This window comes from Ruditapes philippinarum, unplaced genomic scaffold (genome assembly GCF_026571515.1).
Source record: "Ruditapes philippinarum isolate M1 unplaced genomic scaffold, ASM2657151v2 ctg6316_1_1_1_1, whole genome shotgun sequence".
Taxonomy (NCBI): Eukaryota; Metazoa; Mollusca; class Bivalvia; order Venerida; family Veneridae; genus Ruditapes; species Ruditapes philippinarum.
In genome coordinates, this window is record NW_026862259.1 from 5057 (window position 1) to 32761 (window position 27705).

General features: G+C 32.0%; 1 protein-coding gene across 2 annotated transcripts; it reads right to left on the bottom strand.

Annotated features, from left to right (window-relative positions):
* Positions 1–27705, bottom strand: LOC132718462 (regulator of chromosome condensation-like). Of its 2 annotated transcripts, none has more exons than XM_060702163.1 (11): positions 27692–27705; positions 7777–7843; positions 7225–7412; positions 5516–5695; positions 4937–5081; positions 4386–4457; positions 3538–3684; positions 2976–3089; positions 2622–2774; positions 1793–1898; positions 1–1336 (listed from the first exon to the last, which is right to left on the bottom strand). In XM_060702163.1, the coding sequence occupies exons 2-11, from the start codon at positions 7841–7843 to the stop codon at positions 1276–1278; spliced, it is 1233 nt and encodes a 410-aa protein (XP_060558146.1). In that variant the 5' UTR covers positions 27692–27705; the 3' UTR covers positions 1–1275. The 2 variants fall into 2 exon arrangements, with proteins under 2 accessions (XP_060558146.1, XP_060558145.1); XM_060702162.1 differs by lacking the exon at positions 27692–27705 and adding an exon at positions 8171–8360.

Here is a 27705-nt window from a genome sequence, read left to right on the forward strand (position 1 = left end):
TTATCAATTCTATTTCTTTATTTTACAAATCTGGCACTGTTAAAATTGCAGTTCTCATGTTAAAATATCTATATACAGTGTTTGTTTACTTTTTAAAAATAAGTGTGACAAAGTATGAAAATAGATAAAACATATTGAGCAGTATAAAAAATTAAGCTACTGTCTTCAATACAAAATACAACTTACCTCTGAGTAACAAAATATCTATTATGAAAAGAAAGAAATAAATATTAATCCAAAACAACTAAGATATGGTCAGATTTATTGCCCAAGTCACGATAGTTTACATGATGTAGTTTTTTTTGCCAAACAGAACTAGATCGCTGTAATGTTTTACATGATTTATTTTTCATTCGTTCTTCAAATTCAGTACTTTATATCAAAATTAACAGCAAAAAAAATATTTGAATAATAAAATGATTTGCAAAATGATGTCAAAACATGTGTGTGAATGAATCATTTAGAAACAGAAAAAGGAAATCCACTGAGGTCCAAAAACTAAAAACTTCAATTTCTAACAGCTTAGGTACTTCAAACAGAAAGATATGCAAAAGATAATTAAGAATTATACTCAGAAATAAATTGAAATTTGTGAGCTATTCAAAGTTGATATGAGTGAAAAGCATTGCAACATTTTTCCATTTTGAGTAATTTTTTCGCAGTTAGAATAATGATTCTGGTAAAACAGAGAAAGAATTATCTGAAATTTTGCACACAACTTACTGGTTTTTCAGTTTATTTAACATTCAGTACCTGAATATTCTGTTATTTTATCAGAGCAATGATTTTTCTGTCAAGATAAATTTCAAACATAGTTCCATGAATTTCTACACTCTTCAATTTTTCTTCTTTATCCATTCATTCTTCATTGGTTATGGCCTCTTTGAATTGCATGCAGATCTTTCCCAAATCATCGACATCTGAATGGTTTCCAAAAAAATTATTTTGGCCACAAGTTTACACTTTATAGAATTCATGGAATCAATTTCGTTACTATTCAGTGGTATTTCACAAGCTCATGTATAGATTTGATGCAGTCTACACAAATCTTTTCATTACTATTTCCTATTCAATGGTAGTAATAAATTTGAAACTGAAAACCATAAACAGTTAACAGTTCAAATATCAAAGAATGTAAAGTTCATTACACAAAACTTGTTATATTTTTATATGGTTGAAATTTCCCGGTTGAAATTCCTTGTATAATGTATGGAAGATAGTAGCTGCACTTGAGATAAAAACAGATTATGTACACGCTAAAATCCACTATCATTATCATTTGTCCACTGCTAGTAACACTGTATGCTGACCACCTGCAGATACCTGTATCACTTTCCTGAAAAAATAAATGATAAAATATTAACATAAAACAGGTCTTTTCCTAGTCATTACAGGAAAAACCAATTGATGCAAATATCAATCAAAGCATAACAAATTTTGACAAAAGAAATTTGTGGAAACATCTCTCCGATATTATGCTGGAATGAACAAATTTGTCAGTTTTGATAGGGGGAATTTCAGTTCCATTGAATATTGGGGAAAAAATAAGCATATTTGCAATTGGGAATGGGTCTTGAAATCTGAGCCATGGTGAGACTGGGAAAAGGTATTATGATAAAGATGTTACAGTTACACTGTTTCTTAATTCTTCTCATTATAACCTGTATATTCAAAAGTAATATTTTTTTGAACAAAGAGCCACTTATTTTAAAATCCTGATACTGAAATATTATTGCCCTGAAGATTCTACAACAACCTAATGGTTCTAAATATGCACATAATTATATAATACCTTTCTTGAAGTTGTTTCCCATCCATCTTGCTTGGTACCCATGAATCATCTTCTTCACCATTACCTAGCTGACTGCTGGTACCCATACCCCATGATGCAACAGTACCTGGAAAATCAATCATGAAAATAATCACCTTCAATTCATTAACATAAATATATCCAAAATATTTAATTTTTAACCTTACATGAACCCCAACCCACCCAATATTAAATGCAAAACCTGATGGCACATTATTACTGCATGTGTATTTTCAGCTTTAAAATTGTTTCAATTTTAGGCTGAAGCTAATTGCTTCAATCACTTTATTCCAGCTCATATTGTTAATAAACATTTCAGAAAGGCTTCAATGCATTTCTTGAGGAATGAGTGGGCACGAATGTATTTAACCACAAACTAACTTAAAGTTCAAAATGTAGGGCAAGTGCCCAGGCTGAGGCAAATTTGATTTTAACTCTCACCAAATAGAAATTTGTTTTGCAGGTTATTTTTTATGGATTTTTTATGGATTCAACTCACTACAGTGCTGGATAATACCTCCTAGATGCTTGCAAAATCATAACCATAAAGTAGAAAAATATCGCCTCATTTGCAGATTTTTACTTTTTTCGTTTAAGAATTTACATAAATCAAGAGATGAATAAGAGGTAGTGCATTTCAGCAAGTGAAAAGACGAGATTTTAGCATTTAATCATTCAAGCGCCTTCTCTAATATATACCGAAAACAGTATTTAGTTGGGTGCTCCAACACTTTTTTAGTCTCCCTCATTTTATATATTATATATTATAGATATAATAGAGGATCAACACAACAACAAAACAGTGACTCACCATCTTCAAGGAGAGCAAATGACACAGACTGGCCTGCAGATATACTGGTACATTTCTTCTCCAACTTAACTAACGTCGGTTCCTTAACCTCGCCACTATTCTCACCAAGCCCTAGACGACCATAGTCCGCCCTGCCCAGAGAATACACGTTTCCTGAAATATACATGAATACTATGTATGAGTGAGGTTCAATTGAAAATTCAAAATATAACTATTCTTCACACAGTTTACTGTTTTGAGCACTTCTCATATTTAACTTACAGTAAAGAAACATTATATTCCATAATAGAAAAAATAATTATAATATTTTTCTAGTTTCTAATTCTACCAGTAACAGCTATATATTATACATACCTTTGTCATCTAATGCTATAGTGTGATGTTGACCACCTTCTAAACATGTCCAATTCTTCTTGTCAAATGATTTCACTTTCTCTGGCACAAATCTGTTAGTCATTTCACTAAAACCTACACACAAAAAAAAACAATGTAAAATATAACTATTTTTACATAGTCTACTTGCTTTTAAAAAAATGATGTAAATCAATCCTATTTATAGACCTGAAATAGGTAAAACTCAAAATGCAAGTCCCAAAAACACCCTAAACATGATTTTTTCTTGTTAATGTGAACTGTTAATATTTTTTGTGTGAACTGTTAAAATGACACACAATTCTTTTTCAGCCTAAGGGTCCAAATCATTCCTGAGTTTTTTACATTTCCAAATCTTCAAAATTCATATTACGAAAAAACTCTTAATGAGAAATGGGTGTTCTTCTGATAATCAAACTTGGCTAATTATACTTTTTAAACATCTATGAATTTTTCAGGGAATTTCAGGAAATATACTGTTTATGTATTTCTAAATAACAAAATAAATAAACATAAAATTCAAAGTTCTAAATTTATCACTCACCTAATTGGAAATAATTGTTCAAGCCCCAGGCATATATTTCACCAGTGTTCTTCTCTTTCGCAAATGTGATATATTGACCAGCCCAGATATCACAAAATACAGATTTCTTTTTCCTAAATCTCACAATTTCGGGTGTTAAAATAGATGCTGAAAAATTAAGAATGTAAATAATTAAAAATTATTAATGTTTTGTACAGCAGTTTTTACACTTTTGTTTTGTGCATGAAGTTTACTATTTTGTACAAATTTCTACCTGCATTCTTCATAACACGGGAAGAAGCCAAATTTTGATCACAAATTCCATCACAGCCACTCTTTGCCTTCTTCTTACTCACACCATGTCAATTATCCAAATTTAAGAAACATAATATTTTAAGATTTGTTTGTTTTGCTTGGTTTTATAGTTCACCAACACAATTGAATTCATATGGCACCAGAACAGGAAAGAAGATTTTGGCTAACCTCGGGTGTTACAAACGTCAGGATTTAAAACCACCTCACCTGCTGGAACTAAGAGACGCATAGACACCAGTAATTCAAACCCAATCAGTTGCCTCTTGCGATCTTGCACAGATTAACAGTGATTGCAATTTTGATGCCTCAGACACAAGTGGTAAACAATAACATTAGGCAAAATATATCCAAAGGAACATTTCAATTTTCTGATTTGAGACGCGTCATGACAAAACCAACAAGTAGAGAAACTGATAGCGAACTGCATGGATCCTGATCAGACTGCGCGGATGCGCAGGCTGGTCTGGATCCATGCTGGTCGCAAACCCATTATGTTGGTTGTCATGACGCGGCTCATTTGTTATTATCAACCTGTAGTTAAATTCAGCACTCACCTAATCCTTTTCTGCCTCCTCTTTGTGAGAAACATTCAGCTACTCTACCTAGCTGTCCTTGTTCAGCACATCCTGTAAATGTCAACATACAACTTTTATTAACATGCAATATTCACCATGAAAGAATAGTTGTTTATGTTTTTAAGTAGAAAATTATGTTGCTATCATATTATTTTCATTTTCTGAAGTGAAGGTAACTGTTAATAATATTGCTTTATTTTCTTTTGTAACCCCATCATTATAATTGCAACAAAATTTTCTCACTTGCCAATCACCACTGCCCTTGCAATCTTAATATGTTTAAGGTTCTTTTCATGACAGAAGTAAAAAGATTAAATTACCGTTGATTTGTTTTATTTTTGGTTGTAACGAATACGGTAGGTCATATGGCGACCTTCCAGCTTTAGACCTTTTGGTGCCTTTCAGTGCATTATTTCAGGCACAAACTGGACAGTAGAGCCACTGCCGATCCATTTTAAATTCTACTAAGTAACCATATTATATATAATCTTACAAAAGAAACTGAAATAATAACAGTCTTATACACATACCACAAGTAAATATTTCACCGACATCAGACAAACAGACTAAATGATCTCCTCCTGATGTTATTTTCACAATTGTCTCCCCTTCCAACAAATGCATTGGTGTGTTCTGTATACCATTTGTTGTGAATCCCATTGAGCCACTAGCATCCTGTAACATAGCAGAAAAATAACACACTGAAATATATGTACATTCACTTAGAATTACTTTATATATGGAAATATTGCAGATTTCCTGTATTTTGTTACACTAAAGTACACTTATTTTGATGTGTGTCACATTTTCTAGAAATTACAAGAAATGTATCTAAAGCACATGGACGTTCATACATATTAAATGCTTCTCAGGCTACAGATAGACATCAAAACCTGGTCCGACAAGGCCAAATCTATTTTTTTACCCCTCCTTTAAGAAGTGGGTGTACAGTCTGACCGGGCTCTATACTGTTAACTGACTACCTTTTCTTCTTGATACACCAAAATTTTAGACACGACAGTCCCAAAAATTATGTTAAAAGTTAATTTTCATCTTATTTATAAATTATGTTAAAAATATAAAATAAAACACAATTACATCAAACTTACCCTGAAGTTGCCCCATGCAAACACACGACCATCCTCTGACAGGGCGGCTGTATGGCTGTCTCCCGCACTCACATATACAATCTTCGGCAAACCATCTACTTTACCAGGTACCGTCTCACTACCTTCCTCTGATGTGTCTCTACCTAGTGTTCCCTCATCATTACATCCAAATGTATACACCTTTTTGAAAGAAAAATATACATAAATGTTGAGTTATATCCAAGTTAAACTAAAACAGAACAAAAAACATACACATGGGTGATGAAACAGGAATTTTGCAACAAATATTATTAAAGTAACATTAAATAAATATGTATAAATATTTTGCCGTCGGCCTAAAAACCAAGCATTCAACAGTTTCATTAATCTTTTTAACAGTATTGTTGTAAATCTCATCAAATATTGTTCATAAATTACAAATTTTAACGGAAAACCCCACGGTAACACTAAAGTTCGTATAGGAATTTTAACATGCAAATGAAGATTATAATCAGCTTGTGTATGCTCTACGTCACAATGTTAAAGTTGCTATCCGGAACACAGAAAACATGAGATTTTCTTGTGCAAACACACTTTTACCGCTTTAGCTTCACGGTGCACTAGACCTGGCGTTCAGGTAAAAAGTAATCATCTCATCAAAAAGATTAAATTTGTATGAAAACATCCGTTACAATGCCGAAATATACCGTTAAATTAGGACTGCTACTTATAGTCAAGTTTGTTATTTTAATTTTGATGTATGGGTGATCTGAAGGCGAAGTTTCACATGCAAACAGAAATTGATCTTCCGATTTCGCCACACATGGTTGCAGATTTTATGCTTAAACAAGAGCTGTCGGTAGGACAGCAACGCTTGACTATTCTAAGTGCTTGATTGTAAAAAAAATGCTTGATACAGTTACCTCCTCCTGTTTACAGGTTGGGGTAATGATGGTGAACAAGTGTGCAAAGTTTCAAAGCCATATGTCAATGGACTTTGAAAATATTTGAACTATTACAAAAACTTTAACATAAATTCTAAGTCGAAAAAGGGGCATAATTCTGTCAAAATGCTTGATACAGTTACCTCCTCCTGTTTACAGGTTGGGGTAATGATGGTGAACAAGTGTGCAAAGTTTCAAAGCCATATGTCAATGGACTTTGAAAATATTTAAACTATTACAAAAACTTTAACATAAGTGGTTACGCCGACGCCGACGCTCGGGTGACTACAATAGCTCTACTTATTCTTATCGAATAGTGGAGCTAAAAAGTTATTTTGGTTGTCTGGACACCAAAAAAAGATCTGGAGTCTATGTGAAACCCAATTTATTAATGAAATGTCGCTATTTCTTTCTGTTTTTATGAAATTTATTTAATGTAACTTTAAAATATAAAGGATGTGATAAGTGTCGCAATTTTCTGGTTATATGTTTAAGAGGGTCTTTTTGTGGCCCTTTTTTTTAAAGGGGCATTTTTAGGCCAAAAGAAGGCAGTGACGGTACATGTCTACGATAAATTTATGACAATTTGATAAAATGTTCTTAGCTTGCATTTTTAGTAACCTGTGTATAATAGTATAGCCAGGGCCATTGATAGTTTTTGTGAAGACATTCTTAGAATTTAAAAAGCAACATGCTGCATATGATTTCAATTTAAGGGAAATGTGAAATAAAATTTTAGCTGAGCTACTTTTCTGAAAATGTTCAAAGAAAATCGACAATAATTACCTCCCCTTTCTCAGTCAGACAAACAGTGTGCATTCCTCCGCCACATACTTGAATAACAGGATCTTCTATAGTGACAAGTGCTGGGCGTTTCCTCCCAATAACATCCACTCCCAAACCCAGCTGTCCCACATCGCCCTCACCACATACCAGAACCACGCCTCCTACACTACCATGACACGGATGGTGAACTGAAAATTAAAAAAATCACATTACATTAATTTCATTATTCAATCCTATTAATTTAGACAGTATTTCTTTGTAGAAAGCAATTCTTTACCTTGAAATAATGTAAAGCTTTTTTTATTATTCTCAATGAATGTAAAATTTTTTATCAATTGTCCAGTCAATAACACTATTCCTTAGCAGGAAATTGTATGAAAATAAGATTAAGAACTGAGTTTCACAATTGTTTCCATATATCCGATTATAAAATCCTGCTAGGAACACCCATAATACTGAAGATTTCTATTACGAACTTGAGAAACAATAACACAGTTATCTATTTTAGATTATAAGTCGTGAAAATGTCATTATATCACCCTAGATCTATACCTCTCTGTCTTTTCTTTGTTTGGTTATCTTCTGATTCTCTGCTTCTCTTCTTGCCCTTTCCAGCCATCTGAAATATAACGATTGCATTGTTGTCAATTTAATTTACTACCGCTTGTTAACTACTTCAAAAATAATGCAACAAGTATCTATCTCCCAAAGTCCCAATAACGTACCATCCATTGTGGGGATGTAGAAATAGATTCTACATGTGTTCTTTGTGCAAATTATTGTTTTGACATTTTGTGACAATTCCTTCGTACTATCACTTTCATGGGTACATTTTTAGAACACAAGTATTCTCAACAAAATTTTTCCCAATCTCAAGCACTTTTCCACAAAAATATACTTTTTTCACAATAAAAAAATTAAAACTTTAAATATCAAATATCAATACCTTTGGTTTAGCTGAACCTTTAAATAAATCTCCAATATTTGTCCCTAAAGTATCTGCCTTTCCATCACTTCCTAAAGGAGGCATTTTTGTTAAAATCAAAATTCAATTAAAACACTTAAATTTAAAAATAAAATCCTCTGAATTTCTGTTAATGTAGATACAAATTCAAATGTGCAATTTTCCCTCCAATTTTTGTTATGTAATCCTCTTAAATTTATCAACCAGATAACAATGTCCCTTTAACTAATTCCCTTGTATATATATATAATTTGTACACCAGTCTGAGTGACCTTTGACACCTTCATTGGTAATTTCAGAGTACCAGTCAACCATGTGACCTTTTCACACCCAGAGGGCAAATATTGATAAGTGGCAGTCTGAGTTCCTGTCAATTAATTAACTGTAATTTGCAGGAAGCCAGTGAAACATTGATTTATTGATTTGATTATGGCATTAAGTTGTAAAACTGTCAATCAGGGTAATTAGTAAACAGGATATTGTGTGTATAGTATGGTAAAAAGATATCAATCACAAATAATAAAACAATTATGACAGAAAGAAGAGATTAAAACTTACTAAAAATCTAGTTAAAACTGGTTATTTTATTATGTTGAAATGTTCACCCATCAAGATGTCTATTATATTTCATATATAATTTACAATTTTAATAGCCCTTTTATGCCAATATTTGTGAACATAATCAAGACTCTCATTTCATGGAAAAAGGCCAAGTTTCCCTCCCAATTAGTATTTATTTTTTTTACCTAATTTTAAAAGAAAATTTCAAATCCCCTTTAATTTTTTTTTTATTTAATCTGCAAAAAGCAGAAGACCCTTAACAGATTGTCAGTAACTGACAAAATTTCCTTCTTTCTCCAAAACAGGAATTTCTCCCACCTGAGGGCCCTGGCATCAATCAATAAGGTAGTTTGGACCCAGATAGTTCTATTTTATACTATTACAATTTTGCTAATTTCATTGACAATTGTAAATATACCCAAGATATGCTTTAAGTTTTATTTCTCAAAAGATTTTATTTTTGATGTACTTGAAAAGTTTTCGTAAAACAACTCATTAATCAATTACCTGAACCTTCTGTTGTTTTTTTCCCGTTGCTGTACTGGAAATTAGTACAATTATAGTGATTTAGTATTTTGCATGGAAGTGAAGTCAAAAAACTACTTTTACATTTTCTACTTATGAAAAATATTTCACATTAAGCACAACTTAATACTATTTCTATTCAAATTTGAACACACTCGGCTAAAATATTGACCTCATGGCTAAGTATAAAACCAAATATGCCCAATGCGTATGTATAAAACATAGTCAATTTGCTGCTGTTGTTATGGAATCGATTCATCATACACATTCCGTTTATACTTAGTCATTCCGTTTATACTTAGTCATAAGGTCAGTTTCCAGGTTTGGTTGACAGTATTACGATTAAAATGACCTCTGCTGTTTGATTTTTTTACCAAATAACTTATTTATATTAAATATTTAGAGAAGCATCATTTGGATATGGAGAATCTTGCTAGCCACGTTGGGCAAGTTTAATAAATTTTTTACTCGCCCGACCCAAACTTTTACTCGCAAATGCTAGCGGGCGAGTGGATTTGTTGAGGCCTGGTTAAAGCTGAGAATGACCCGGACTAATACAAATGCAGCAGATGACAATTATAAAGATGCAAGCTAACTGATAATTTAGTTACATTAAATGTATATTAATGTTTCTGATTTACATTTCCCCTTACAAAATACACGGATTGACAGTTTCCGAAATAGCAGACGACAGGCTTTTCTTATTAGTAGAATTGCGAGTAAAGATAACCAATTGCGTATCTCACTGTATAAAACGTATGTAAAATGGTCTGACTTGAGGTAGGTTTAACCGTAAATTTAAATACCTTCAGTGTCAAACAATGTGTTGAAATATATACTGAGACAAAGCTAAGATCACAAGCTTTTCATAGGTGTAATAAATTTTAAAATCGGACATTAAATCGCCCCAAAGTAGTGGTTTAAAAAAGGCTAAATTTGCATTAGAGATAGTGAGTTTACTCAAAGCTAAGGGAAACAACTCTTGTTATTCACTCGATTATTTACTTAGTTCATATAGAGACTGTCAATTAGTTGTTGTTTACCGCTGGTTATCACCAATACTATTATAACTGTGTAATATGGCTATCAAAATATCATTCATCACTAAATCTGATTTTAATGATATAGAATTTGGATTGTAATTATGAATAAAAGAACTTTTATTGTTAATTAATTGCATAGAATTATTGCTCAGAAAAACATTATTTGGCTTTAGTGAGGAAATAGTATTAAAAGTCAGATTGTCCCTAATGCCTAGGTTGTCCCACAGCATGTATAGACAAGTGGAAATTTTTAAGAATCAACTATATAAATATCATACGGACAAGTTAAGAAATGCTTCAGATAGAAAAAGGACTTGCAGTGTTTCTGCCAGACTAGATTTTTGGGGGGTCATTTGTGACCCTCTGTATAAAACTCTATGGGAGTCATTTGAAATTATAAAGGGTCAAATTTTAAAAAAGAAAAAAACTACAAAAGTAAATCTCAGTTTGATTTCACATGTTAACTTCAATTTCTCACTTTTTGCAGATGCAAACGAAAAATCTTTTAAGGAAGAACCAAGTCTGATTTGCATTAAAACATTTAACCTATCATACGTCTGTTTATTACAGAAACTTAGATATTTTTGGCCACTGAAGCTGAGATGTAGATAACATTGTTATCTATGTCACTGACTTAAGCCCCTATCTTTTGTGGTGTGCTTGCCAATTGTGGTGCACAAATCGCTCGTTTACATCCTGACCGTGCATGTCTAAATCCCAGATACTGTGACTCACTGATTGTAGAACGGTTAAATGTCGTGCTGATAACGACACAGAATAGGTTAGCAACTTATACATACCCGCAGTTAACGGAAATAAATAAATTTCAGACTCAAACAATAATTGCCGATTTTAACGGAATGGTGCTAGTAATTGGAGAAATAACTTAATGAAAATGCATCTAATTACATGTAAGGCAGATTATGACTGCGTCATAGAAAACGCGCTTTGCCTTTTCCAATGGGCTATTCCAGAAAATATCCGCACCCCCCCTATGGAAGAGGTCTGAGATGAAAATACCCCCCCTAGGACAAACACTCAAAGGTACCCCCTTGGACAACACAATGTAAACAGTTTTACTCAAAATGACCCCCTTGGACGACCTTAAATGTAAAAGATTTTTGCCCAAAATAACCCAAAAGACAACCTATGGAAGAGACTTTTGATCGAAATTCCACCCTTGGACAACCCATGGAAGAGACTTTTGCTCAAAATGACCCCCCTTGGACAAACATGTTCAATATCCCCCATTGACAAACTGCTGAAATTGACCCCCTAGGACATCTTCCATAGGTACATTATATATTACTAACAAAAATATACCCCCTGGACAACCTATGGAAGAGACGTCTGCTCCAAATAAGCCCCCTTTGACAAAAACATTCAATATCCACCCTCGGACAAGCTACTGAAATTGACCCCCTAGGACATCTTCCATAGGTATAATACTAATAAAAATAGACCCCCTGGACAACCTTTGGAAGAGACTTCTGCTCAAAATGATCCTCCTTAGACAAAAACATTAAATATACCCCCTTGGACAAGCTACTGAAATTGACCCCCTAGGACATCTTCCATAGGTATAACACTAATATAGACCCCCCTGGACACTCTATAGTAGAGACTTTGATCAAAATGACCTCCCTTGGACAAAAAGTTTTAATACCCCCCAAGCCCCTTGGACAAACTACCAAATTAACTTTCATATGTCAACGTCTTAGGATCTGATTATCAGCAATAGGTTGTCACCTTCTCATATCCTTTTAAACAGGCAATCAGCGGCGAGCTTTCATAATCTTTAAAACGATGTTGTTTCTTTTTTTTATCAGCTAGAAAATCAATTCTGAGTGATTTGGAAAACAAACATGGCGTTGTGCATATAGCCTGCAGACCCTGTAAACTGCCAAAACAATATTTTACATTAAAAATTGAGTCTATTATTTCCAGTTTATTTGTTTCATATTACTTCAAACATTCTTTTTCTAACAAAAATACATGTAAAGGACGGTTTGACTGCATTGCTAGTAATAGCTAATAATAGCTTAATTCTTGGGAAACCCTTATCAAAATGATTGCGAAACAAATACAGTGGAAATCAGATCTTCATGTAAAGAGAAAGTAGATCTGAGCTTAAGTAAGATTGTTCAAAGGTATAATGCTAATAAAGACCCCTTGGACAACCTATTAAATGAAATAGCCTCCCTTGGACAAAATAACTTTTGATGCCCACTAGGACATCTTGTATATTCATAAAACACTTTTTAACACAATGAACAACTTGTGCAAAACATCATGTCTGTATATAATCATTAGGCCTACTTCCACAGACACAGTTTGGGAGTAACTTAGGCTAAAAAAAGACGCATACAATTCAGTCTAGCCAAATTCAGATCATACCCCTTATTACACGACGATAAGGAAGGAAAATTATCCTGATATTATGCCCATTTATTTGAGTTCACAGGCAAAAGTCAAGAAAACTTTACATTTTGCCATAATTGTTTTTAATTTTGTACATTACTTCCCAAATTATTCAGATATATCTAATCCACATGACGGTCCTCCTGGGCTCCTTGCTGCTAGTTCTTGTTGCTGGGTCATGTGAGGGTTGCGTTTCATTAAAAACTCTATAGAAATCCTTAAGAATGTATAATTTTATAGTTCTTGATTGATAAAAATATTGGGACAGTCTTTTTTAATTCAAAGGTAGCTTATAATTATATTTTAACGGATTTATCTTAACCATTACAGCTTGACCATTCCAAAAATAGTAGGACTATCCTACTCACCCGGATGTCAGCATTGGTTACAGTTTTACATGCAATATTATATCCCATGAACCACTTATGATATTTGCTTGTATTTCACACCGAGGGTTAAGCGCAAGACTGTAGAAACTACCATTTTTTCTGAAAATGATTTTTTTTCAGTTTCCTGTATTATTTGGTATTTTACATCATGTGGTATTTTTTTTTGTTTTTATGTTACTTCATATCATAAATTTTTTATTAATACTCTACTGTAGTAACTCAACAGATAAAAATATTTTCTGCAAAACTGTTTTAACTGGACTTACTACAGTTTTGCACTTAAAAAGAAATGAAATTTTTATTTCATTTCAACGCAAGACTGTAGTAACTGTGTTGTTACTACAGTCTTGCACTAAAATAATAAATAATTTGCCCTAACATTTTCATGTAAGACTGTAGTACATGTAACTCACAAGGCAATACATTATGATATCATCAATGATCACATTTCAAAGGAGGAAGACACTACACATGTATATGTATATATCATTCTATATTTTAGCAACATTTCTTGTCTGTGTATTTTAGAAATTTTGCTAAAACTTCAAATGAATATGGAATTTTCAGTTGAAATCTAAAATGTACAACAGTTACATGGGTTTAGTAGTTATACATCATGTATCAGCGTTTTTTTCCTCTACTTTGGGATTGGTGCCGGTACCAGACTGATTGGGAAAAAATGCGTTATTTTGACTAAAATTGGGAATTTTTTTAATGCATTTTTTCAGCTACAAATGAGATTAGACATCATGAATAAAGATAGCTAACAGCTTCTACTTGTACTGTCTAGATAGAACTATTGAGTGGTGATTTATATGAATATGTTGGATTTAAATGATGTTAGAAAAATCACTTTGCCTTGTGGGCATTTTGAACAGCCATTTTGGGAATTTAACATTGGAAATTGGGAATTTTAATGTCTATTTTCTATTGGGAATGGTACCGTTTTAGGGTAGTAGTTATATAAAGAAAAAAAAACACTGTGTATAAGTAAACACTTCATTTATATCAGAAGTGCTAGTATGTTGTTCTAAATAAGGAAAAATAAAAACATTTTTAATATAACTAATCTACAGTAAAATATGCACCACCTCTGTATTGTTTACTTTATTTGCCAGTTATCAATGCTTTACTTTTGGCAAGAATTATGTTTGGCAATATTGACCTGAGACTCATTAATTTTCGGAAGCTTTTTTGTGACTTTTGTAATTTCTTACGATTCAGTTATTGTTTCTAATGATATGAAGTTGTCGATACTTTATTTTATATTAACGATGGTCTAGTGTTTTCGCAAAGTTGCAAGTTCTAATTCTTCACAAACTTTTTTTAAGTTTTTTTTTATATGCAGCATTAATAAATTAATCATTTCTTTGATTTCTTTTCTGTAGAAAAAATCATAACTTTGATATATAGATGTATATTTCTAGTTTCATAATTTCAATTTGTACAGATGTACTTATAATGTTTGATTTGGCATGTGTAAAAACTTAGTAATAGTTTCGCAAAATATAATAAAACAACATTAAAAAACCCATAAAAACATAATGTTTCATTAAGATTCGAACATACAACCTTTACTCTGAAACTAAGAGTCTAAACTCCTTATCATAGAGTCTATATAGGTAGGCAAGTGTTGTGTTGGTAACTTTAAGTTTTACATAAACCATGAATACTGTTATGCCATACTTTAAAATCTGTATGCTACATGTATACTTCAAAATCTGACAATTACTGACAAAAGATCATTGAATATTCGAATGTCTAAAGTCAATACAGTCAAAACTGCCATAGTGACCCACTGTATTCAGTGACTTACTGTCTTATGTGACCCTGTTCAATCGGCCCAACCATTTCTGCTATACAGTTTCACTGTATTAAGCGACTGACTGTTATGTGTCTATAGTGACCGTGATTTGTACGGTCTGGAAGGTACATATCACTGTTTTTAGCGACTATGTTATGAAAGATAACTGTTCTTACTTCCTGTTTGGTTAAAAAATGTCGGAAACAAAAAAATAACGTACATGTACAATATTAGTCTTATTAACATGAACATTCTTGAAAAAGACATTAAAATACATGTATTACCATTTACAGAGGTTGAAATAAATTTATTTACTTGCTACCCCCAAGGTCAAGGTCACACTTAAGGTCAAATGTTAAAATTTCTTCATTTCATAATAAAAGTCTATACATTTCGTGTCTGCTTCATAACTTTTTAACTACTGAATTTTTGCTGAAATAACTTGGCACAAGTTATAACCATATTGAGGCGATGTGCAGAGCGCATTAATTGGGTTGCTATCCCCAATGTCAAGGTCACACTTAAAGGTCAAGTGTTAAAAGGTGTGCAATTCGTGTCCGCTCCATAACTTTAAAACCGTTGAATAGTTTTTTTTTAAATAACTTGGCACGAGTGATCACCATTATGAGACGATGTGCAGAGCCCAATAATTGAATTACTTCACCCAAGGTCAAGGTCACACTTACAGGTAAAATGTTAGCCGTCTTCATTTCATGTATGTCCATAACATTTAAACCGCTGCAATGTTTAAAGATAACTTGGCAGAAAGGATCACCATTATGACACCATGGCAGAGCACAATAATCAAGTCACAACCCTAAAGGTCAGGGTCACACTCAAAGGTCCAATGTAAAAAACATATTTTTTATATCTGCTCTATAACTTATTGACAATTCAAAGGTTTTAAAATTACTTGTCACAAATGATCACCTACATGATACAATCTGCAGAGTTCAGCATCCAGGTTGCTACCACCAAGGTCAAAGTTATATGTTCTCCAAAATTTTTTTTACTTTATGGAAGATTTTAAATAACATGGCACAAATAATCACCATCATGAAACTATGTCCTTATGATAATCAAGGTCTTGGCTGGTAAAAGGTCAAGAAGTTCACATTATGTTCACTGCAGAAGGGGATTTAGCTGTCCTTCAGACTGCCTTATTGTCCTTTAAATTATTTTTGCTCACTTTTTGTATTTTTTTATCGCAGATCAGGAAATACAATGCTGACATTCAATCTCACGCACAGTTTTTCCCAACAAACCTAACAACAAGTAGTTCTCAAAACAGCTTAAAACTAGCGATGTAAAAGAAAGAAATATTTTTATTTTGTTACAAGTACCCATCAAATTACCACGCATTCAAAGTTTAAAAGTAGCTTTGGCTTACAGAATTGTCAATAAATGCACAACAAAAAATTACGCGGATGAGTATCATTTTAATCAATGAAAATCGCTCGGCCATTTCCGTAAAGTTTTGGATAATTGTGAGCGGAATTAAACGCCCCTGAAAGAACATTTGTTATTAGACTTTCTGACAAATAAAGTAAGGATGTTGACTCTAGGACAGGGACGAGTTTAGGGCAGTCGACGATCAATAATCTATTTCTGCCATAAGTTAGGCACCCGATAATTTAATCCATTTAAACAAAATACTATTTTAGCACTGTCGCTACCAAAGACTTCTGCGCGTATTACACAAATAATTCTGACTGTCAATAGTGAAATATAATTATGCATGTCGGACTGTTTGGGCTAGAAGATTTTCGCCAAATCATCAACATCAGTTTACCTAGAAATTATTAAGAATTACAAACCATAAATTGAAATATAACAAATTTTGATGATGTTATCACAAATATTTTATAAATTCCCAGAATATTTATGACACTTTATCTATGATCAAAATTTTGGAGAATTTAAAGTTTTAAACTTAAAAGATATACTAATGCTCAAATTTGATATTAGAAAATATTGATAATTGCTACACAGTCTCTATGTAAATATAAAATAAACATGTTTGACTTCACACTAAGTAGATAATGTTAAGTAAAAAAATGGTACACACAATATAAATATATAACAACAACATTTTATTTGCATAAATGTTATAACAACATTATAGCCATAAAGTATATATAATGTTAACAGTGATACAAGTTCAAATATAAAAAGTACATAAAAGTTAGCATGGGAAGTATAAAAAAGAATTTAATTTCTCTGTCTATTACACGATGCAAAATAAACTTATTTGCCTAAACCAATTAATTCTTTAGATGACTTTGTTAATAATAAATTTTCAAATTTTCTTAATGAAGGCCATCTACAGTAATAATGTTTTAAATATTTATTCCTAATTTCTGTGTGTTTGGGACACATACAATAAATATATAGTGTCATTAATAAAAAACAACAGTCTTTTTAAGAAAAGACCAACATTATGTGACCTGTAATGGGGAACGCAGCTTCCCAGACAAACTGTATTCATTCTTTTATTCATACTAGACATATTCAGTAACAATGTCATATAATTTAATAATTTTTTGTGATTAAAATACTTAACTCAAGGATTGGCATAGTATATATTTAAAACATCTGATGATTTTTTTTTTGTTTCTTTTTAAAATAAAGACATTTGTTTCCCTAATTTAATACACTGATTAAGTGCAAGAGTTAATTTTTACTTTCTGTAATATCATTCACAAGCACTTATTAAGATTCCTTATTACTGCATTACATTAAATTCTCTGCAAATGTACAAAGAATATCTAAAAAAAAAATTGATATAGATGAAAAAGTTCAAGTCATTGCATATATTTTAGCTAGAGGCTCAACATGAGGTTTAATATCAAAAACCTTAAAACTGTGCATTTATAAACACAAAATATTATATTATGCAAGAATAGAAATAATTGCCCTATTTTTGGTCAAAGTTCCAATATTTTGAGCTTTTAGATGCAAGTCCTTTGAAGTCATACTGACTATTTCAATAAGGTATGAATTATCAATAATTACGCAAATAGATCTTCATGTATGTAACTCTTACAAAACATAATTAAATTTTCTTGTAACAAAAAAATTCCAAATTTTATATTTGACCATGATGTTCAAGGTCAATCAAAAGTCACATTTGAATTAATTGTCAGTATTGTCATATTGGAAGTGCTATTTTGTCCAAGTGTGAATCTGATCCATAAATTATATGCAAATTATGATAATTTAAACAAGTTATTTGAAATTTTCATTTACATTTATATTTAATTAAACCTTGGATAAATGTTTAGATTCAGGATCATTTTAATTAAAAAATTCAATGAACCATTCATAAAAGTTAAATAATTATGCTACATGTAATTTCCTCTTGATATCATATGTTTCTTTTTGTTGATTATCCTGTGCCATGTTTAGATTTCAAATTTGTTACAAATATAAAGTGAGATAATTACAGCCTAAAAATCAAGCAAGGAGAGTAAGTTGTAATTCCACATGGCACTGGCATGCCAATTAGCAATTATAATTTGTGACAGTATCTAAATGAACTGTTGGCAGATTAAATTGTTCCCAGCAGAGTTTCTGCAGCTGATCTGTGGTCAGGTTTAAAACAATTCTGACAAGATGGGTTGAAAATTTATAGAAGCCTTTAAACCTAATCAGCTGATCACTGACCAGTCATGTAGCACTACATGTTAGTTTATAACAGGCAGTTATACTCCACTGATTCAACCACGGTATAATGATAAGGTGATAAGATCAGGCAATTCAAATTAACACATGAGGTTGAGACAATATAAAATACACAATAATAACTTTTCTGTTCATTTCTTTCTCTTCATGCATGACTGTAACTATATCACACATTTCTAAAGATGACTTTTCTTCAGCCTTTATTACTCCATCAAGACAGAAAGAGTTAACAAAGATACATTTAACGTTATTCAGTTCAGCTAATAGTAATACTAATGGAAAGATTTCATCTAGATCTATATGTCTTCATTAAAAAATATGGTCTTTCATTGCAAAAGTCAGAGGTCACTGACTTTTCTCTAATTATCCCCCGCCGATGAAATCGGGAGGGGGATATAGTTTTGGCGTTGTCCGTCCGTCCTTCCGTCCTTCCGTCCGTCCGTCCGTCCGTCCGAATTTCGTTTCCGGAGTAGTTCTCTGCAACTAATGGCTGGAATTCAACGAAACTTTATGGGAATGTTGATAAGCATGTGAAGTTGTGCACCTGGGTATTTTCGTCTGGATATTTTTAGTATTTTTAGAGTTATTGCCCTTGACTTAGTAAAAATTTTTTTTTCGTTTCCGGAGTAGTTCTCTGCAACTAATGGCTGGAATTCAACGAAACTTTATGGGAATGTTGATAAGCATGTGAAGTTGTGCACCTGGGTATTTTCGTCTGGATATTTTTAGTATTTTTTGGAGTTATTGCCCTTGACTTAGTAAAAAAATTTTTTTTTCGTTTCCGGAGTAGTTCTCTGCAACTAATGGCTGGAATTCAACGAAACTTTATGGGAATGTTGATCAGCATGTGAAGTTGTGCACCTGGGTATTTTCGTCTGGATATTTTTAGTATTTTTAGAGTTATTGCCCTTGACTTAGTAAAATTTTGTAATTTTCAACTTGTGTTGCATGTAACTCAAAAAGTATTTGACCTAGAGTCATGAAACTTTACAGGAATGTTGATCAGTATGTGTAGTTGTGCACCTGGGTATTTTCGTCTGGATATTTTTAGTATTTTTAGAGTTATTGCCCTTGACTTAGTAAAATTTTGTAATTTTCCACTTGTGTCGCATGTAACTCAAAAAGTATTTGACCTAGAGTCATTAAACTTTACAGGAATGTTGATCAGTATGTGTAGTTGTGCACCTGGGTATTTTCGTCTGGATATTATTAGTATTTTTAGAGTTATTGCCCTTGACTTAGTAAAATTTTGCAATTTTCAACTTGTGTCGCATGTAACTCAAAAAGTATTTGACCTAGAGTCATGATACTTTACAGGAATGTTGATCAGCATGTGTAGTTGTGCACCTGTGTATTTTCGTCTGGATATTATAGTATTTTTTAGAGTTATTGCCCTGTGACTTAGTAAAATTTTGTAATTTTCAACTTGTGTCGCACGTCACTCAAAAAGGATTTGACCTAGAGTCATGAAACTTTACAGGAATGTTGATCAGCATGTGTAGTTGTGCACCTGGGTATTTTTGTCTGGATTTATTTAGTATTTTTATGAGTTATTGCCCTTGACTTAGAAAATTTGCAATTTTTAACATGTGTCGCATGTAACTCAAAAAGGATTTGACATAGAGTCATTAAACCTTATTGGAAAGTTGCTCAGCATATATTTAGTGTGTTCCTGGGGTTTCGCTAGTGGATTTATCCAGTATTTGTAGAGTTATTTCCCCTTGACTTAGTAAAAACTGTTTCATTATGTTGTTATTTTGATCCTTGAGTGTTAGAATCGACCAACTTTACAGGAATAATGATCAACATCACTAAATTACAGGAATAATGATTCACCTCACTGTGAAGCATGAACCTTGGACTTTGCATGTGGATTTTTTTCAGTTTTTGTTAGAGTTATTGCCCTTGAATTACAGTAGTATAAATTTGCAATTTTCAACTTGGGGTTTGCTTGGGGATTTATTCAGTATTTGTAAAGTTCTTGCCCTTTATTAGTAAAAGATTTTTAGTTTTCAAATGCAAAATTAAAAAATCTTGTCTGAAAGTACAAGGCCTAGAGCTTTGATATTTGGTATATGATATAACTATAGGTCCTCTACCAAAATTGTTTCAAATTTTTAGCCCTGGGGTCAAAATTGCCCCACTCCAGGGGGTCATAGATTTTCCTTATATGTATATTATAAGTGAAACTTAAAATTTTTTCTTGTTTGAAAAGGTACAAGGCTTCAAGTTCAAAGATATTACAGTTTATGCCATGATTAATATATAAATAAAGCCTTATGTCTTCAGTTGTTGTGTTAATAATAACCAGTACTCGGCGGGGGATATAAATTCAACGAATTTGCTTGTTATCTTCTGTGTCTGTTGGCCATAAAAATATGACTTTTATAAGAATAATTAAAGAATATGAAAATTACATAAAAGACAATAGCCGACTGGACAGTTATTGTGCCCACTGATACTGGATGTATATTTTAAAATGGTTTAAAATGTTTGTTTTAAGTCATAATATAAAAGGGATTAGATGTTAAGAAAACCCTTTTTTAAAGGGATTTAAAACTTTTTTATTATAAAATGTATATAGGAATAGATATAAAAAAACAAAAAAAAACCCTCTTTTTTTAAAAAAAATTAAATTGAAATTAAAATTGTTATCCTTTTTTGAAAATTTCTTTTTTTCCCAAAAAAGTGTTGGTGTTTAATATTTTACTTGGTGAAAGTTTAATAAAAAGCCTAGGGTTTTTATAATACAAAAAAATAAAAATGAAAAAAATCTTTGGGGGTTTTTGGACAGGGACTTGTTTTTTTACTAAAATAAAAAGAGGGTGGAGTAAGAAAAATGTCAGTAAAAAACCCGTCATAAAGGGCTCAAAATATTTTTTTAAAGTTATTTTTAACAAATCAAAAATTTGTGAAAATTCAAATATGTTTTATTTGCCAATTTAATTTAAAATCATTTTAAATTGTACCCCACCAAATTTTAACAATTTTTGTGATTAAAATTAATTTTTTTCTTTAATTTTGAAAAAAAAAAAATCTGGCCCAAAAAAAGAAGGGAAAAAAAAAAAAAAAAAAAAAATTGCCCTTTTTTGGGCCTGGTTTGAAACCCCCCTCTATTTTGAAATCTTGTCCCTACTTTCAAAAAAATTTTTCATTGGGGATCTAATACCCGAAACCTTGCCATAAACTGTAAAAAAATGTCATGGGGAAAAAATTCACATTGATGTAAACACATGCTCACTATTTTTTAATCAAAAAATTTTGAAAAAACTCTAAAATTAAGGCTTGGTTGAAAATTAAAATTTTTATTTAAAAGAAAATAAAAAAAATGTATGGTGTCTGTGACCTGGGTTATAGTTCTGGAAATGAATATTAAGTTTTAAAAAATTACTTATGATATTTAAAATTAATTAAAAAAAATATTTTTCTAAAAGTTTCAATGTAAAAAAAATAACATGTTTTTGCTTCCCCAAAAAAAATTGTTAGGGGGATGTATAAAATTTTTCTACATATAGGTGGTCAAATATCAATTAATGTCATTAAAAAATGGGGAGTTTTGTTAAGAAAAAACCAACTTTACTTAACCCGTAAAAAAGTAGCTTTCCTTAACAGTTCCAGTATTTTTCATTCCCCCATTTGAAAAAAGACTAATTACTTATTTTTTGAAAAATTTAATTTTTTTTAGATATTTTACTCAAAGGGTAATAGATCTTTGCTATTTCGTTTTATAAAATGGTAGTTCACAAAAATAGATATTATTATGGAAAATTTTTAAATTTTTTAGCATGTACATATTTACTTTGTACATATTTACTTTGTTATTGTGAATGCTTTGATTATATAATCGATGATTGATCGAAAAGGGTTGTTTGATTATTTTCGATGATCGATTAAGATTTTTGTCTGATTAAGAAAATATAATAAACAAGATCAACAAGGAAAGGCAGCGTTCAATGAATGCAACCCCCACACGATCCAGCAACAAGAGCCAATATAATTTTGGACCCCTTAAATTTAGGCCTGGACCCCTACTTTTCTAGGCTATGCATCCACTGAATCCCTAAAATATCAAAGAGATGTAAGACCTGGTTACCTTTGCTTTCCACGACTGTATTCTATAAAATCAAAAAGGGCTCCAAAACCGTTTTTGCGAAGGATCTAGTTTGGAGAGCTCGCTTGTGACAAATGTCATTTTTCAATACTCACCCCGACTTACCCAATCTTTGGCAGTGGATACTATATCTCAATTATGTGTCTCTGCATTGGGGGCACAACTCATGTAAAAAATGCCCCCATGAAACCTCTTCCATACACTTGGACAGCCGATATTTTCTATACTCATTGGACAAATATAACTTTATGACCGCTTGGACAACACATCCATAAAAAATGACCCCCTTGGACAAATTGTGTGAAATACCCCCCTTGGACACCTCTTCCATACCCCTTGGACAGATATTTTCCATAACCCTTGGACAATCATTAATATATGCACCCCCTTGGACAACACATCCATAAAAAATGACCCCCTTGGACAAATTGTGTGAAATACCCCCCTTGGACACCTCTTCCATACCCCTTGGACAGATATTTTCCATAACCCTTGGACAATCATTAATATATGCACCCCCTCTGGACAACACAATCCATAAAATTGACCCCTCTTGGACAAATTTGTGTGAAATACAGCCCGCCCCCCACCCGGGCCCGGCCCCCGCGCCCGCCCGCCCCGCCTCTTCCATACCCCTTGGACAGACAATATTTTTTACCATAACCCTTGGACAATGCATTAATATATTGCACCCCTTGGACAACACATCATAAAAATGACCCCCTTGGACAAATTGTTGTGAAATATATAAAAAGCTACTAATACCGCGTGAGAACTGTCAAAGTGACTATAAAATGTGATATTTTAAAATTGCTTTAAACGTGGATCACTATTCTCACCACCAGATCTCAGTACTTGAATTACTCATGCGAAGTATTTCGTAGGTGTTAATATAAAACATTACTATAAATAGAATTTATTTCTTTTCATATCATATACTAGTATATAGGTTTATTATGTATTATTGTGTAAAACACGTTTAAATACGATAATTAAGATTTTCCAGAGTGTTTAAGTGCAAATGTTAACTAATAAAGGTAAATGAAGTTATGAAATTAAACATTTCACATAAAAAACGTATGAAAACAAAAATTAACCAAGGAAGGGGGAAATTCAATGAATGCACCTATAACAATAAAGCCCAGAACACACTCGATTGACAAGTGAGCCCTTTAGCAGGAGAATACCGAACAAAATAGAGAGAGAAGCAAAAGCCACATAGTCATACAGCAGTAGAAGCTCCAGGCAGGGTACCAAAGACAAACTAACGCATTAACAGAACAATTTAGTTATTTCTGAATTTTCAAAAAAATATATGCTTCCCACATTGTGTTCGTTAAATACATACATTGAGTAAAGGAATGTTAGACATAAGCGCTGGGTTCAAGCCTAAAAAAAAAAAACGATTAGTCGTTTGTGCCAACATTTCTTTCAATATTTGACATGTGAATGCACATGAGATGTTGAAATCAATACTTTTAGCATATTATGTAAGAACATAATAATAGCTGTTTTCAACAAATGCTACAATATATTCATTTCCGATTAACGGATCTTGAACATAAATGCACATCATAGCATTTGATCTTATATTACAAATTTATCGATAATGGAAGTGGCGGTGTGGGGCGAATTGTGTTAACACGCGTCAGACTAGTAAATATAAAGAATTAAGTTGGACTGCGTTAGTTCGGAGACAAGGCCGTTTGTATTGCTTAGATACTGGTTTGTTCCATGGAACGGATTCAGACAGCGTTTCGAGAGCTGATTACAGGCTTCGCACTTAGAACATTCGAACTAAAAATACAAATTTATTTTATCATACATTAAAAGCATTATTGTCATGAACATATGCTCAATGAACGGAGTTTTAATGAAAGAAATAAAAAATATTTCATAATATAGAAATGAACAAAGCATTAACATTAGGCTACTTTTTCACAATATCCAAAATTACATATTTAACTTTTTCCTTAAATACTAGACCTTTCGTAAATTGTTGAATTACTTAGCATTCGTTTTTGAAAAACTACATAAGTTTATTCTAGGTACATCTCTAATCATTTTTCAGATTTAATAGTAAGGACATAGTTTTTTAAAAGGATTTCGGGGTAAAGTATAGAAAGTAACTGTATGCTTAACTAAACTCAATATATTTAAAAACAATTTAATAATTAATGCATGTGGTTATTGGCTTAATTAGCTACAAAAAACTCAAGGACAAAAATGTAAGCTATTGTAATTTAATGATTAAATTAACATGACACAATGTGGACATCCATTACGGATGAAATTTCCTTTATTTGCGTTTTGAATTTTTTGTTCGTTGGAAACACTCGTATGTACGTTAAATAATTTATTATGTATTTTAAACATGCTATTTATCAAAAAAGACGATTAGATATTCATTTTTAAACACTTTAGTTGCATTCGCGTCCATTGATTAAAGTAATCACAACTTTATTGTGCTAAGTTGCGTGCCCATCGTTTCTAATTACAAATTTTCGTACTAGCATAATACGATTTCCTCATCCTGCAACGGGCAGCACTGTTAGGTAATAAATGAAACTAATGTATGATATTTGGGTCTTTTTAATTGATTTTATGTAATGTAGATATTTGATTCACTTTACAACGTTTGATAGAATAAATGATAATGATGAATGAACAAAAACTAGCAATGAATTTAAAATCGGTTTTATATAGCGGTAAAGACTACAGAGCTGTAGACAAACAATTCAGATACTGATCTTAGGTTGAGAAAAGTATTAATTTTACATATTACTGACGTCAAAATTTACTTTTTTCATATTGAAACAAGTATGGCTGCCCCAGTAAAAAACAGACTGTAGTGAGATATCCATTGTCGTAAAAGTGTGGCAACAATATATCAGCAGCTATTATTACAGGATTAAAACAAACTCATATCTAAGCCTTGTTTTCTTTAAGGACTGTTGTCCAAAAAACCAGACACTTTGTCTAGATCAAAATTATAATAAAAATAAGAAGGTAAATAATGAAAAAATGCGGCCAGCAACGACGACCAGCCGCTACTCCACAGCAGAGACACGAATTTGAAACACAATGTGCATAATTGTACAAAAAATCCTCCATAAGAACCGTCGTTTTGTCCATATGTTCATCAGAATCCGCTTGAAAGAACATTTTTTTCAAAAAAAAAAAACAAAACCAAAAAAAAAAGATTAAAAAAAAACTCTACAGTTATCGTTAAATATCTTATATTATTATTCTCTAAATGGGTGGCATAAATGTAAAAAAAAGGTAAATATTGATTTTTTTTCAAATTTCTTTTCAGTCAATGTAACTAAAATGACTTATATCTACAGAGGCAGTCGCCTTTCATATATTTAACCAAATTCATCTTTTTTTGAACATCAATAAATTTCTCTACCTATTTTGACAATGATATATCAGCTTTAAGAATTTAAATTTGTTATAGATATTTACTAATATTCTGAACTTGTATTTGGATTGAGTTAGTTTTCACACTCGGCGCGCCAGTTACGCCCGAGAATTATTTTGTCGTTTAATAATATAATTATATATTATTATATATTTCATTTTATCTATTCATTATTATTATTATATTATTATTATTTTTTATATTGTTTAGTGTTGTCTCGTAGTCCGCTTGGTTCGTTGTTGTTTTGTTGTTCCGTTTTTGTTCGTATTGTTATTTTTTGGCAAAATTTGATGTCGAAATTTTTTTTGAATTTCAATCCTTAAATATCCACTAAACCTAATTTGTTTTTGTGTCAAAATCCGATAAAGAAAAAATAAAGAGAAAAAATAAATTGGGCTATATTATTTCTTGGCTTTAGTTGGGAAAAGTTTATTAAAGACTCATATGTCCGCAAATGCTTTGTTGTTAAGTTCTCTAAAATCTTTTCTTAATTTTATGGTGTCTTTGTTAGTTGTTTCTCTAAAAAGTAACTTATTTGCAGCATAATCCTTTGCTTAAGATGAATAACGCGCTCTAATCCGATGACCCTTTGGGACATCTCTGCCATACCCTTGACAGATATTTCCATACCCCTTTGGTACAGATCATTTATACAGTGCCTCACAACTTAATTGTAAATGACCCCTTGGACAAATAGTCTAAAATACCCCTGGACATCTCTTCCATACCCCTTGGACAGATAATATTGACCCTATATATTCCATAGGATCAAGCATTTTTACAATTGCGCGATTCGACAACTTTATCAGATAATAAAAAATGACCCCTTGGAAAATTGCCCCAGGCCCGTTTACTCACACTCTTTCGTTTTTCGCCCATACGTCTTTGGGTTCAACATTAAATATTTTTCAAAAGATTGACAAGCTAGGGGATACCTATTTCAAACAATTACCTCTCCTTGGACAGCGTTATTCTGCATAAGCCCCATTGAGACGATACTATTTTTTTAATGGACATCCCCCTTGGGGACAAAAAAAAATACTCTGTCTCTTGCACTAGGGGTGGGTATGCAGATTAATTTCTGGGATATAATGCCCGCAATGCGTCAATTCGTGATTAGCACGTCAAAAAATTGCAAGAAACTCAGAGTTGCTGAAACACTGGGACTTGTAAGAATCTAAAATCAGAGTGTTTGTCTGTGGCCGATGTAAAAACCAGGACACTAATATAAGACATAACAATAACTGTTCCCTTATCAGTGGCATTTATATTCAAAATTTACTTCTCAAGTACACATCGGGGTCTAAAATAATTTCTAAATCCTGAACTCCTTTACAATTTTCTTTTGAAAACTTAAAACTTTATAAAAAGGCCTTTAAAAATTGGGATTAAATGTAATTTTGTAACGACAAACACCAAATCAATTATGACATATCGAACAACGGACTAAATATTAATTTAAGCTTAAAAAAGTTATATTCCGGTGCCGGGGTTATATGTGCTCGCGAATTTATATTACAAAACGTGATGCCGGACTTTACCTTGAGTTTTTCAC

Bases quoted from the DNA above. Each gene is read 5' to 3' on its own strand.
- LOC132718462 (XM_060702162.1), bottom strand. From the start codon at position 8,254: ATGCCTCCTTTAGGAAGTGATGGAAAGGCAGATACTTTAGGGACAAAT. The intron at 3,685-4,385 runs GTGAGTGCTGAA...TTAATTTTTCAG, and splicing joins AGGAGGCAGAAAAGGATTAG to CATCTATTTTAACACCCGAA. The intron at 3,090-3,537 runs GTGAGTGATAAA...TTTTGTGTGTAG, and splicing joins GAACAATTATTTCCAATTAG to GTTTTAGTGAAATGACTAAC.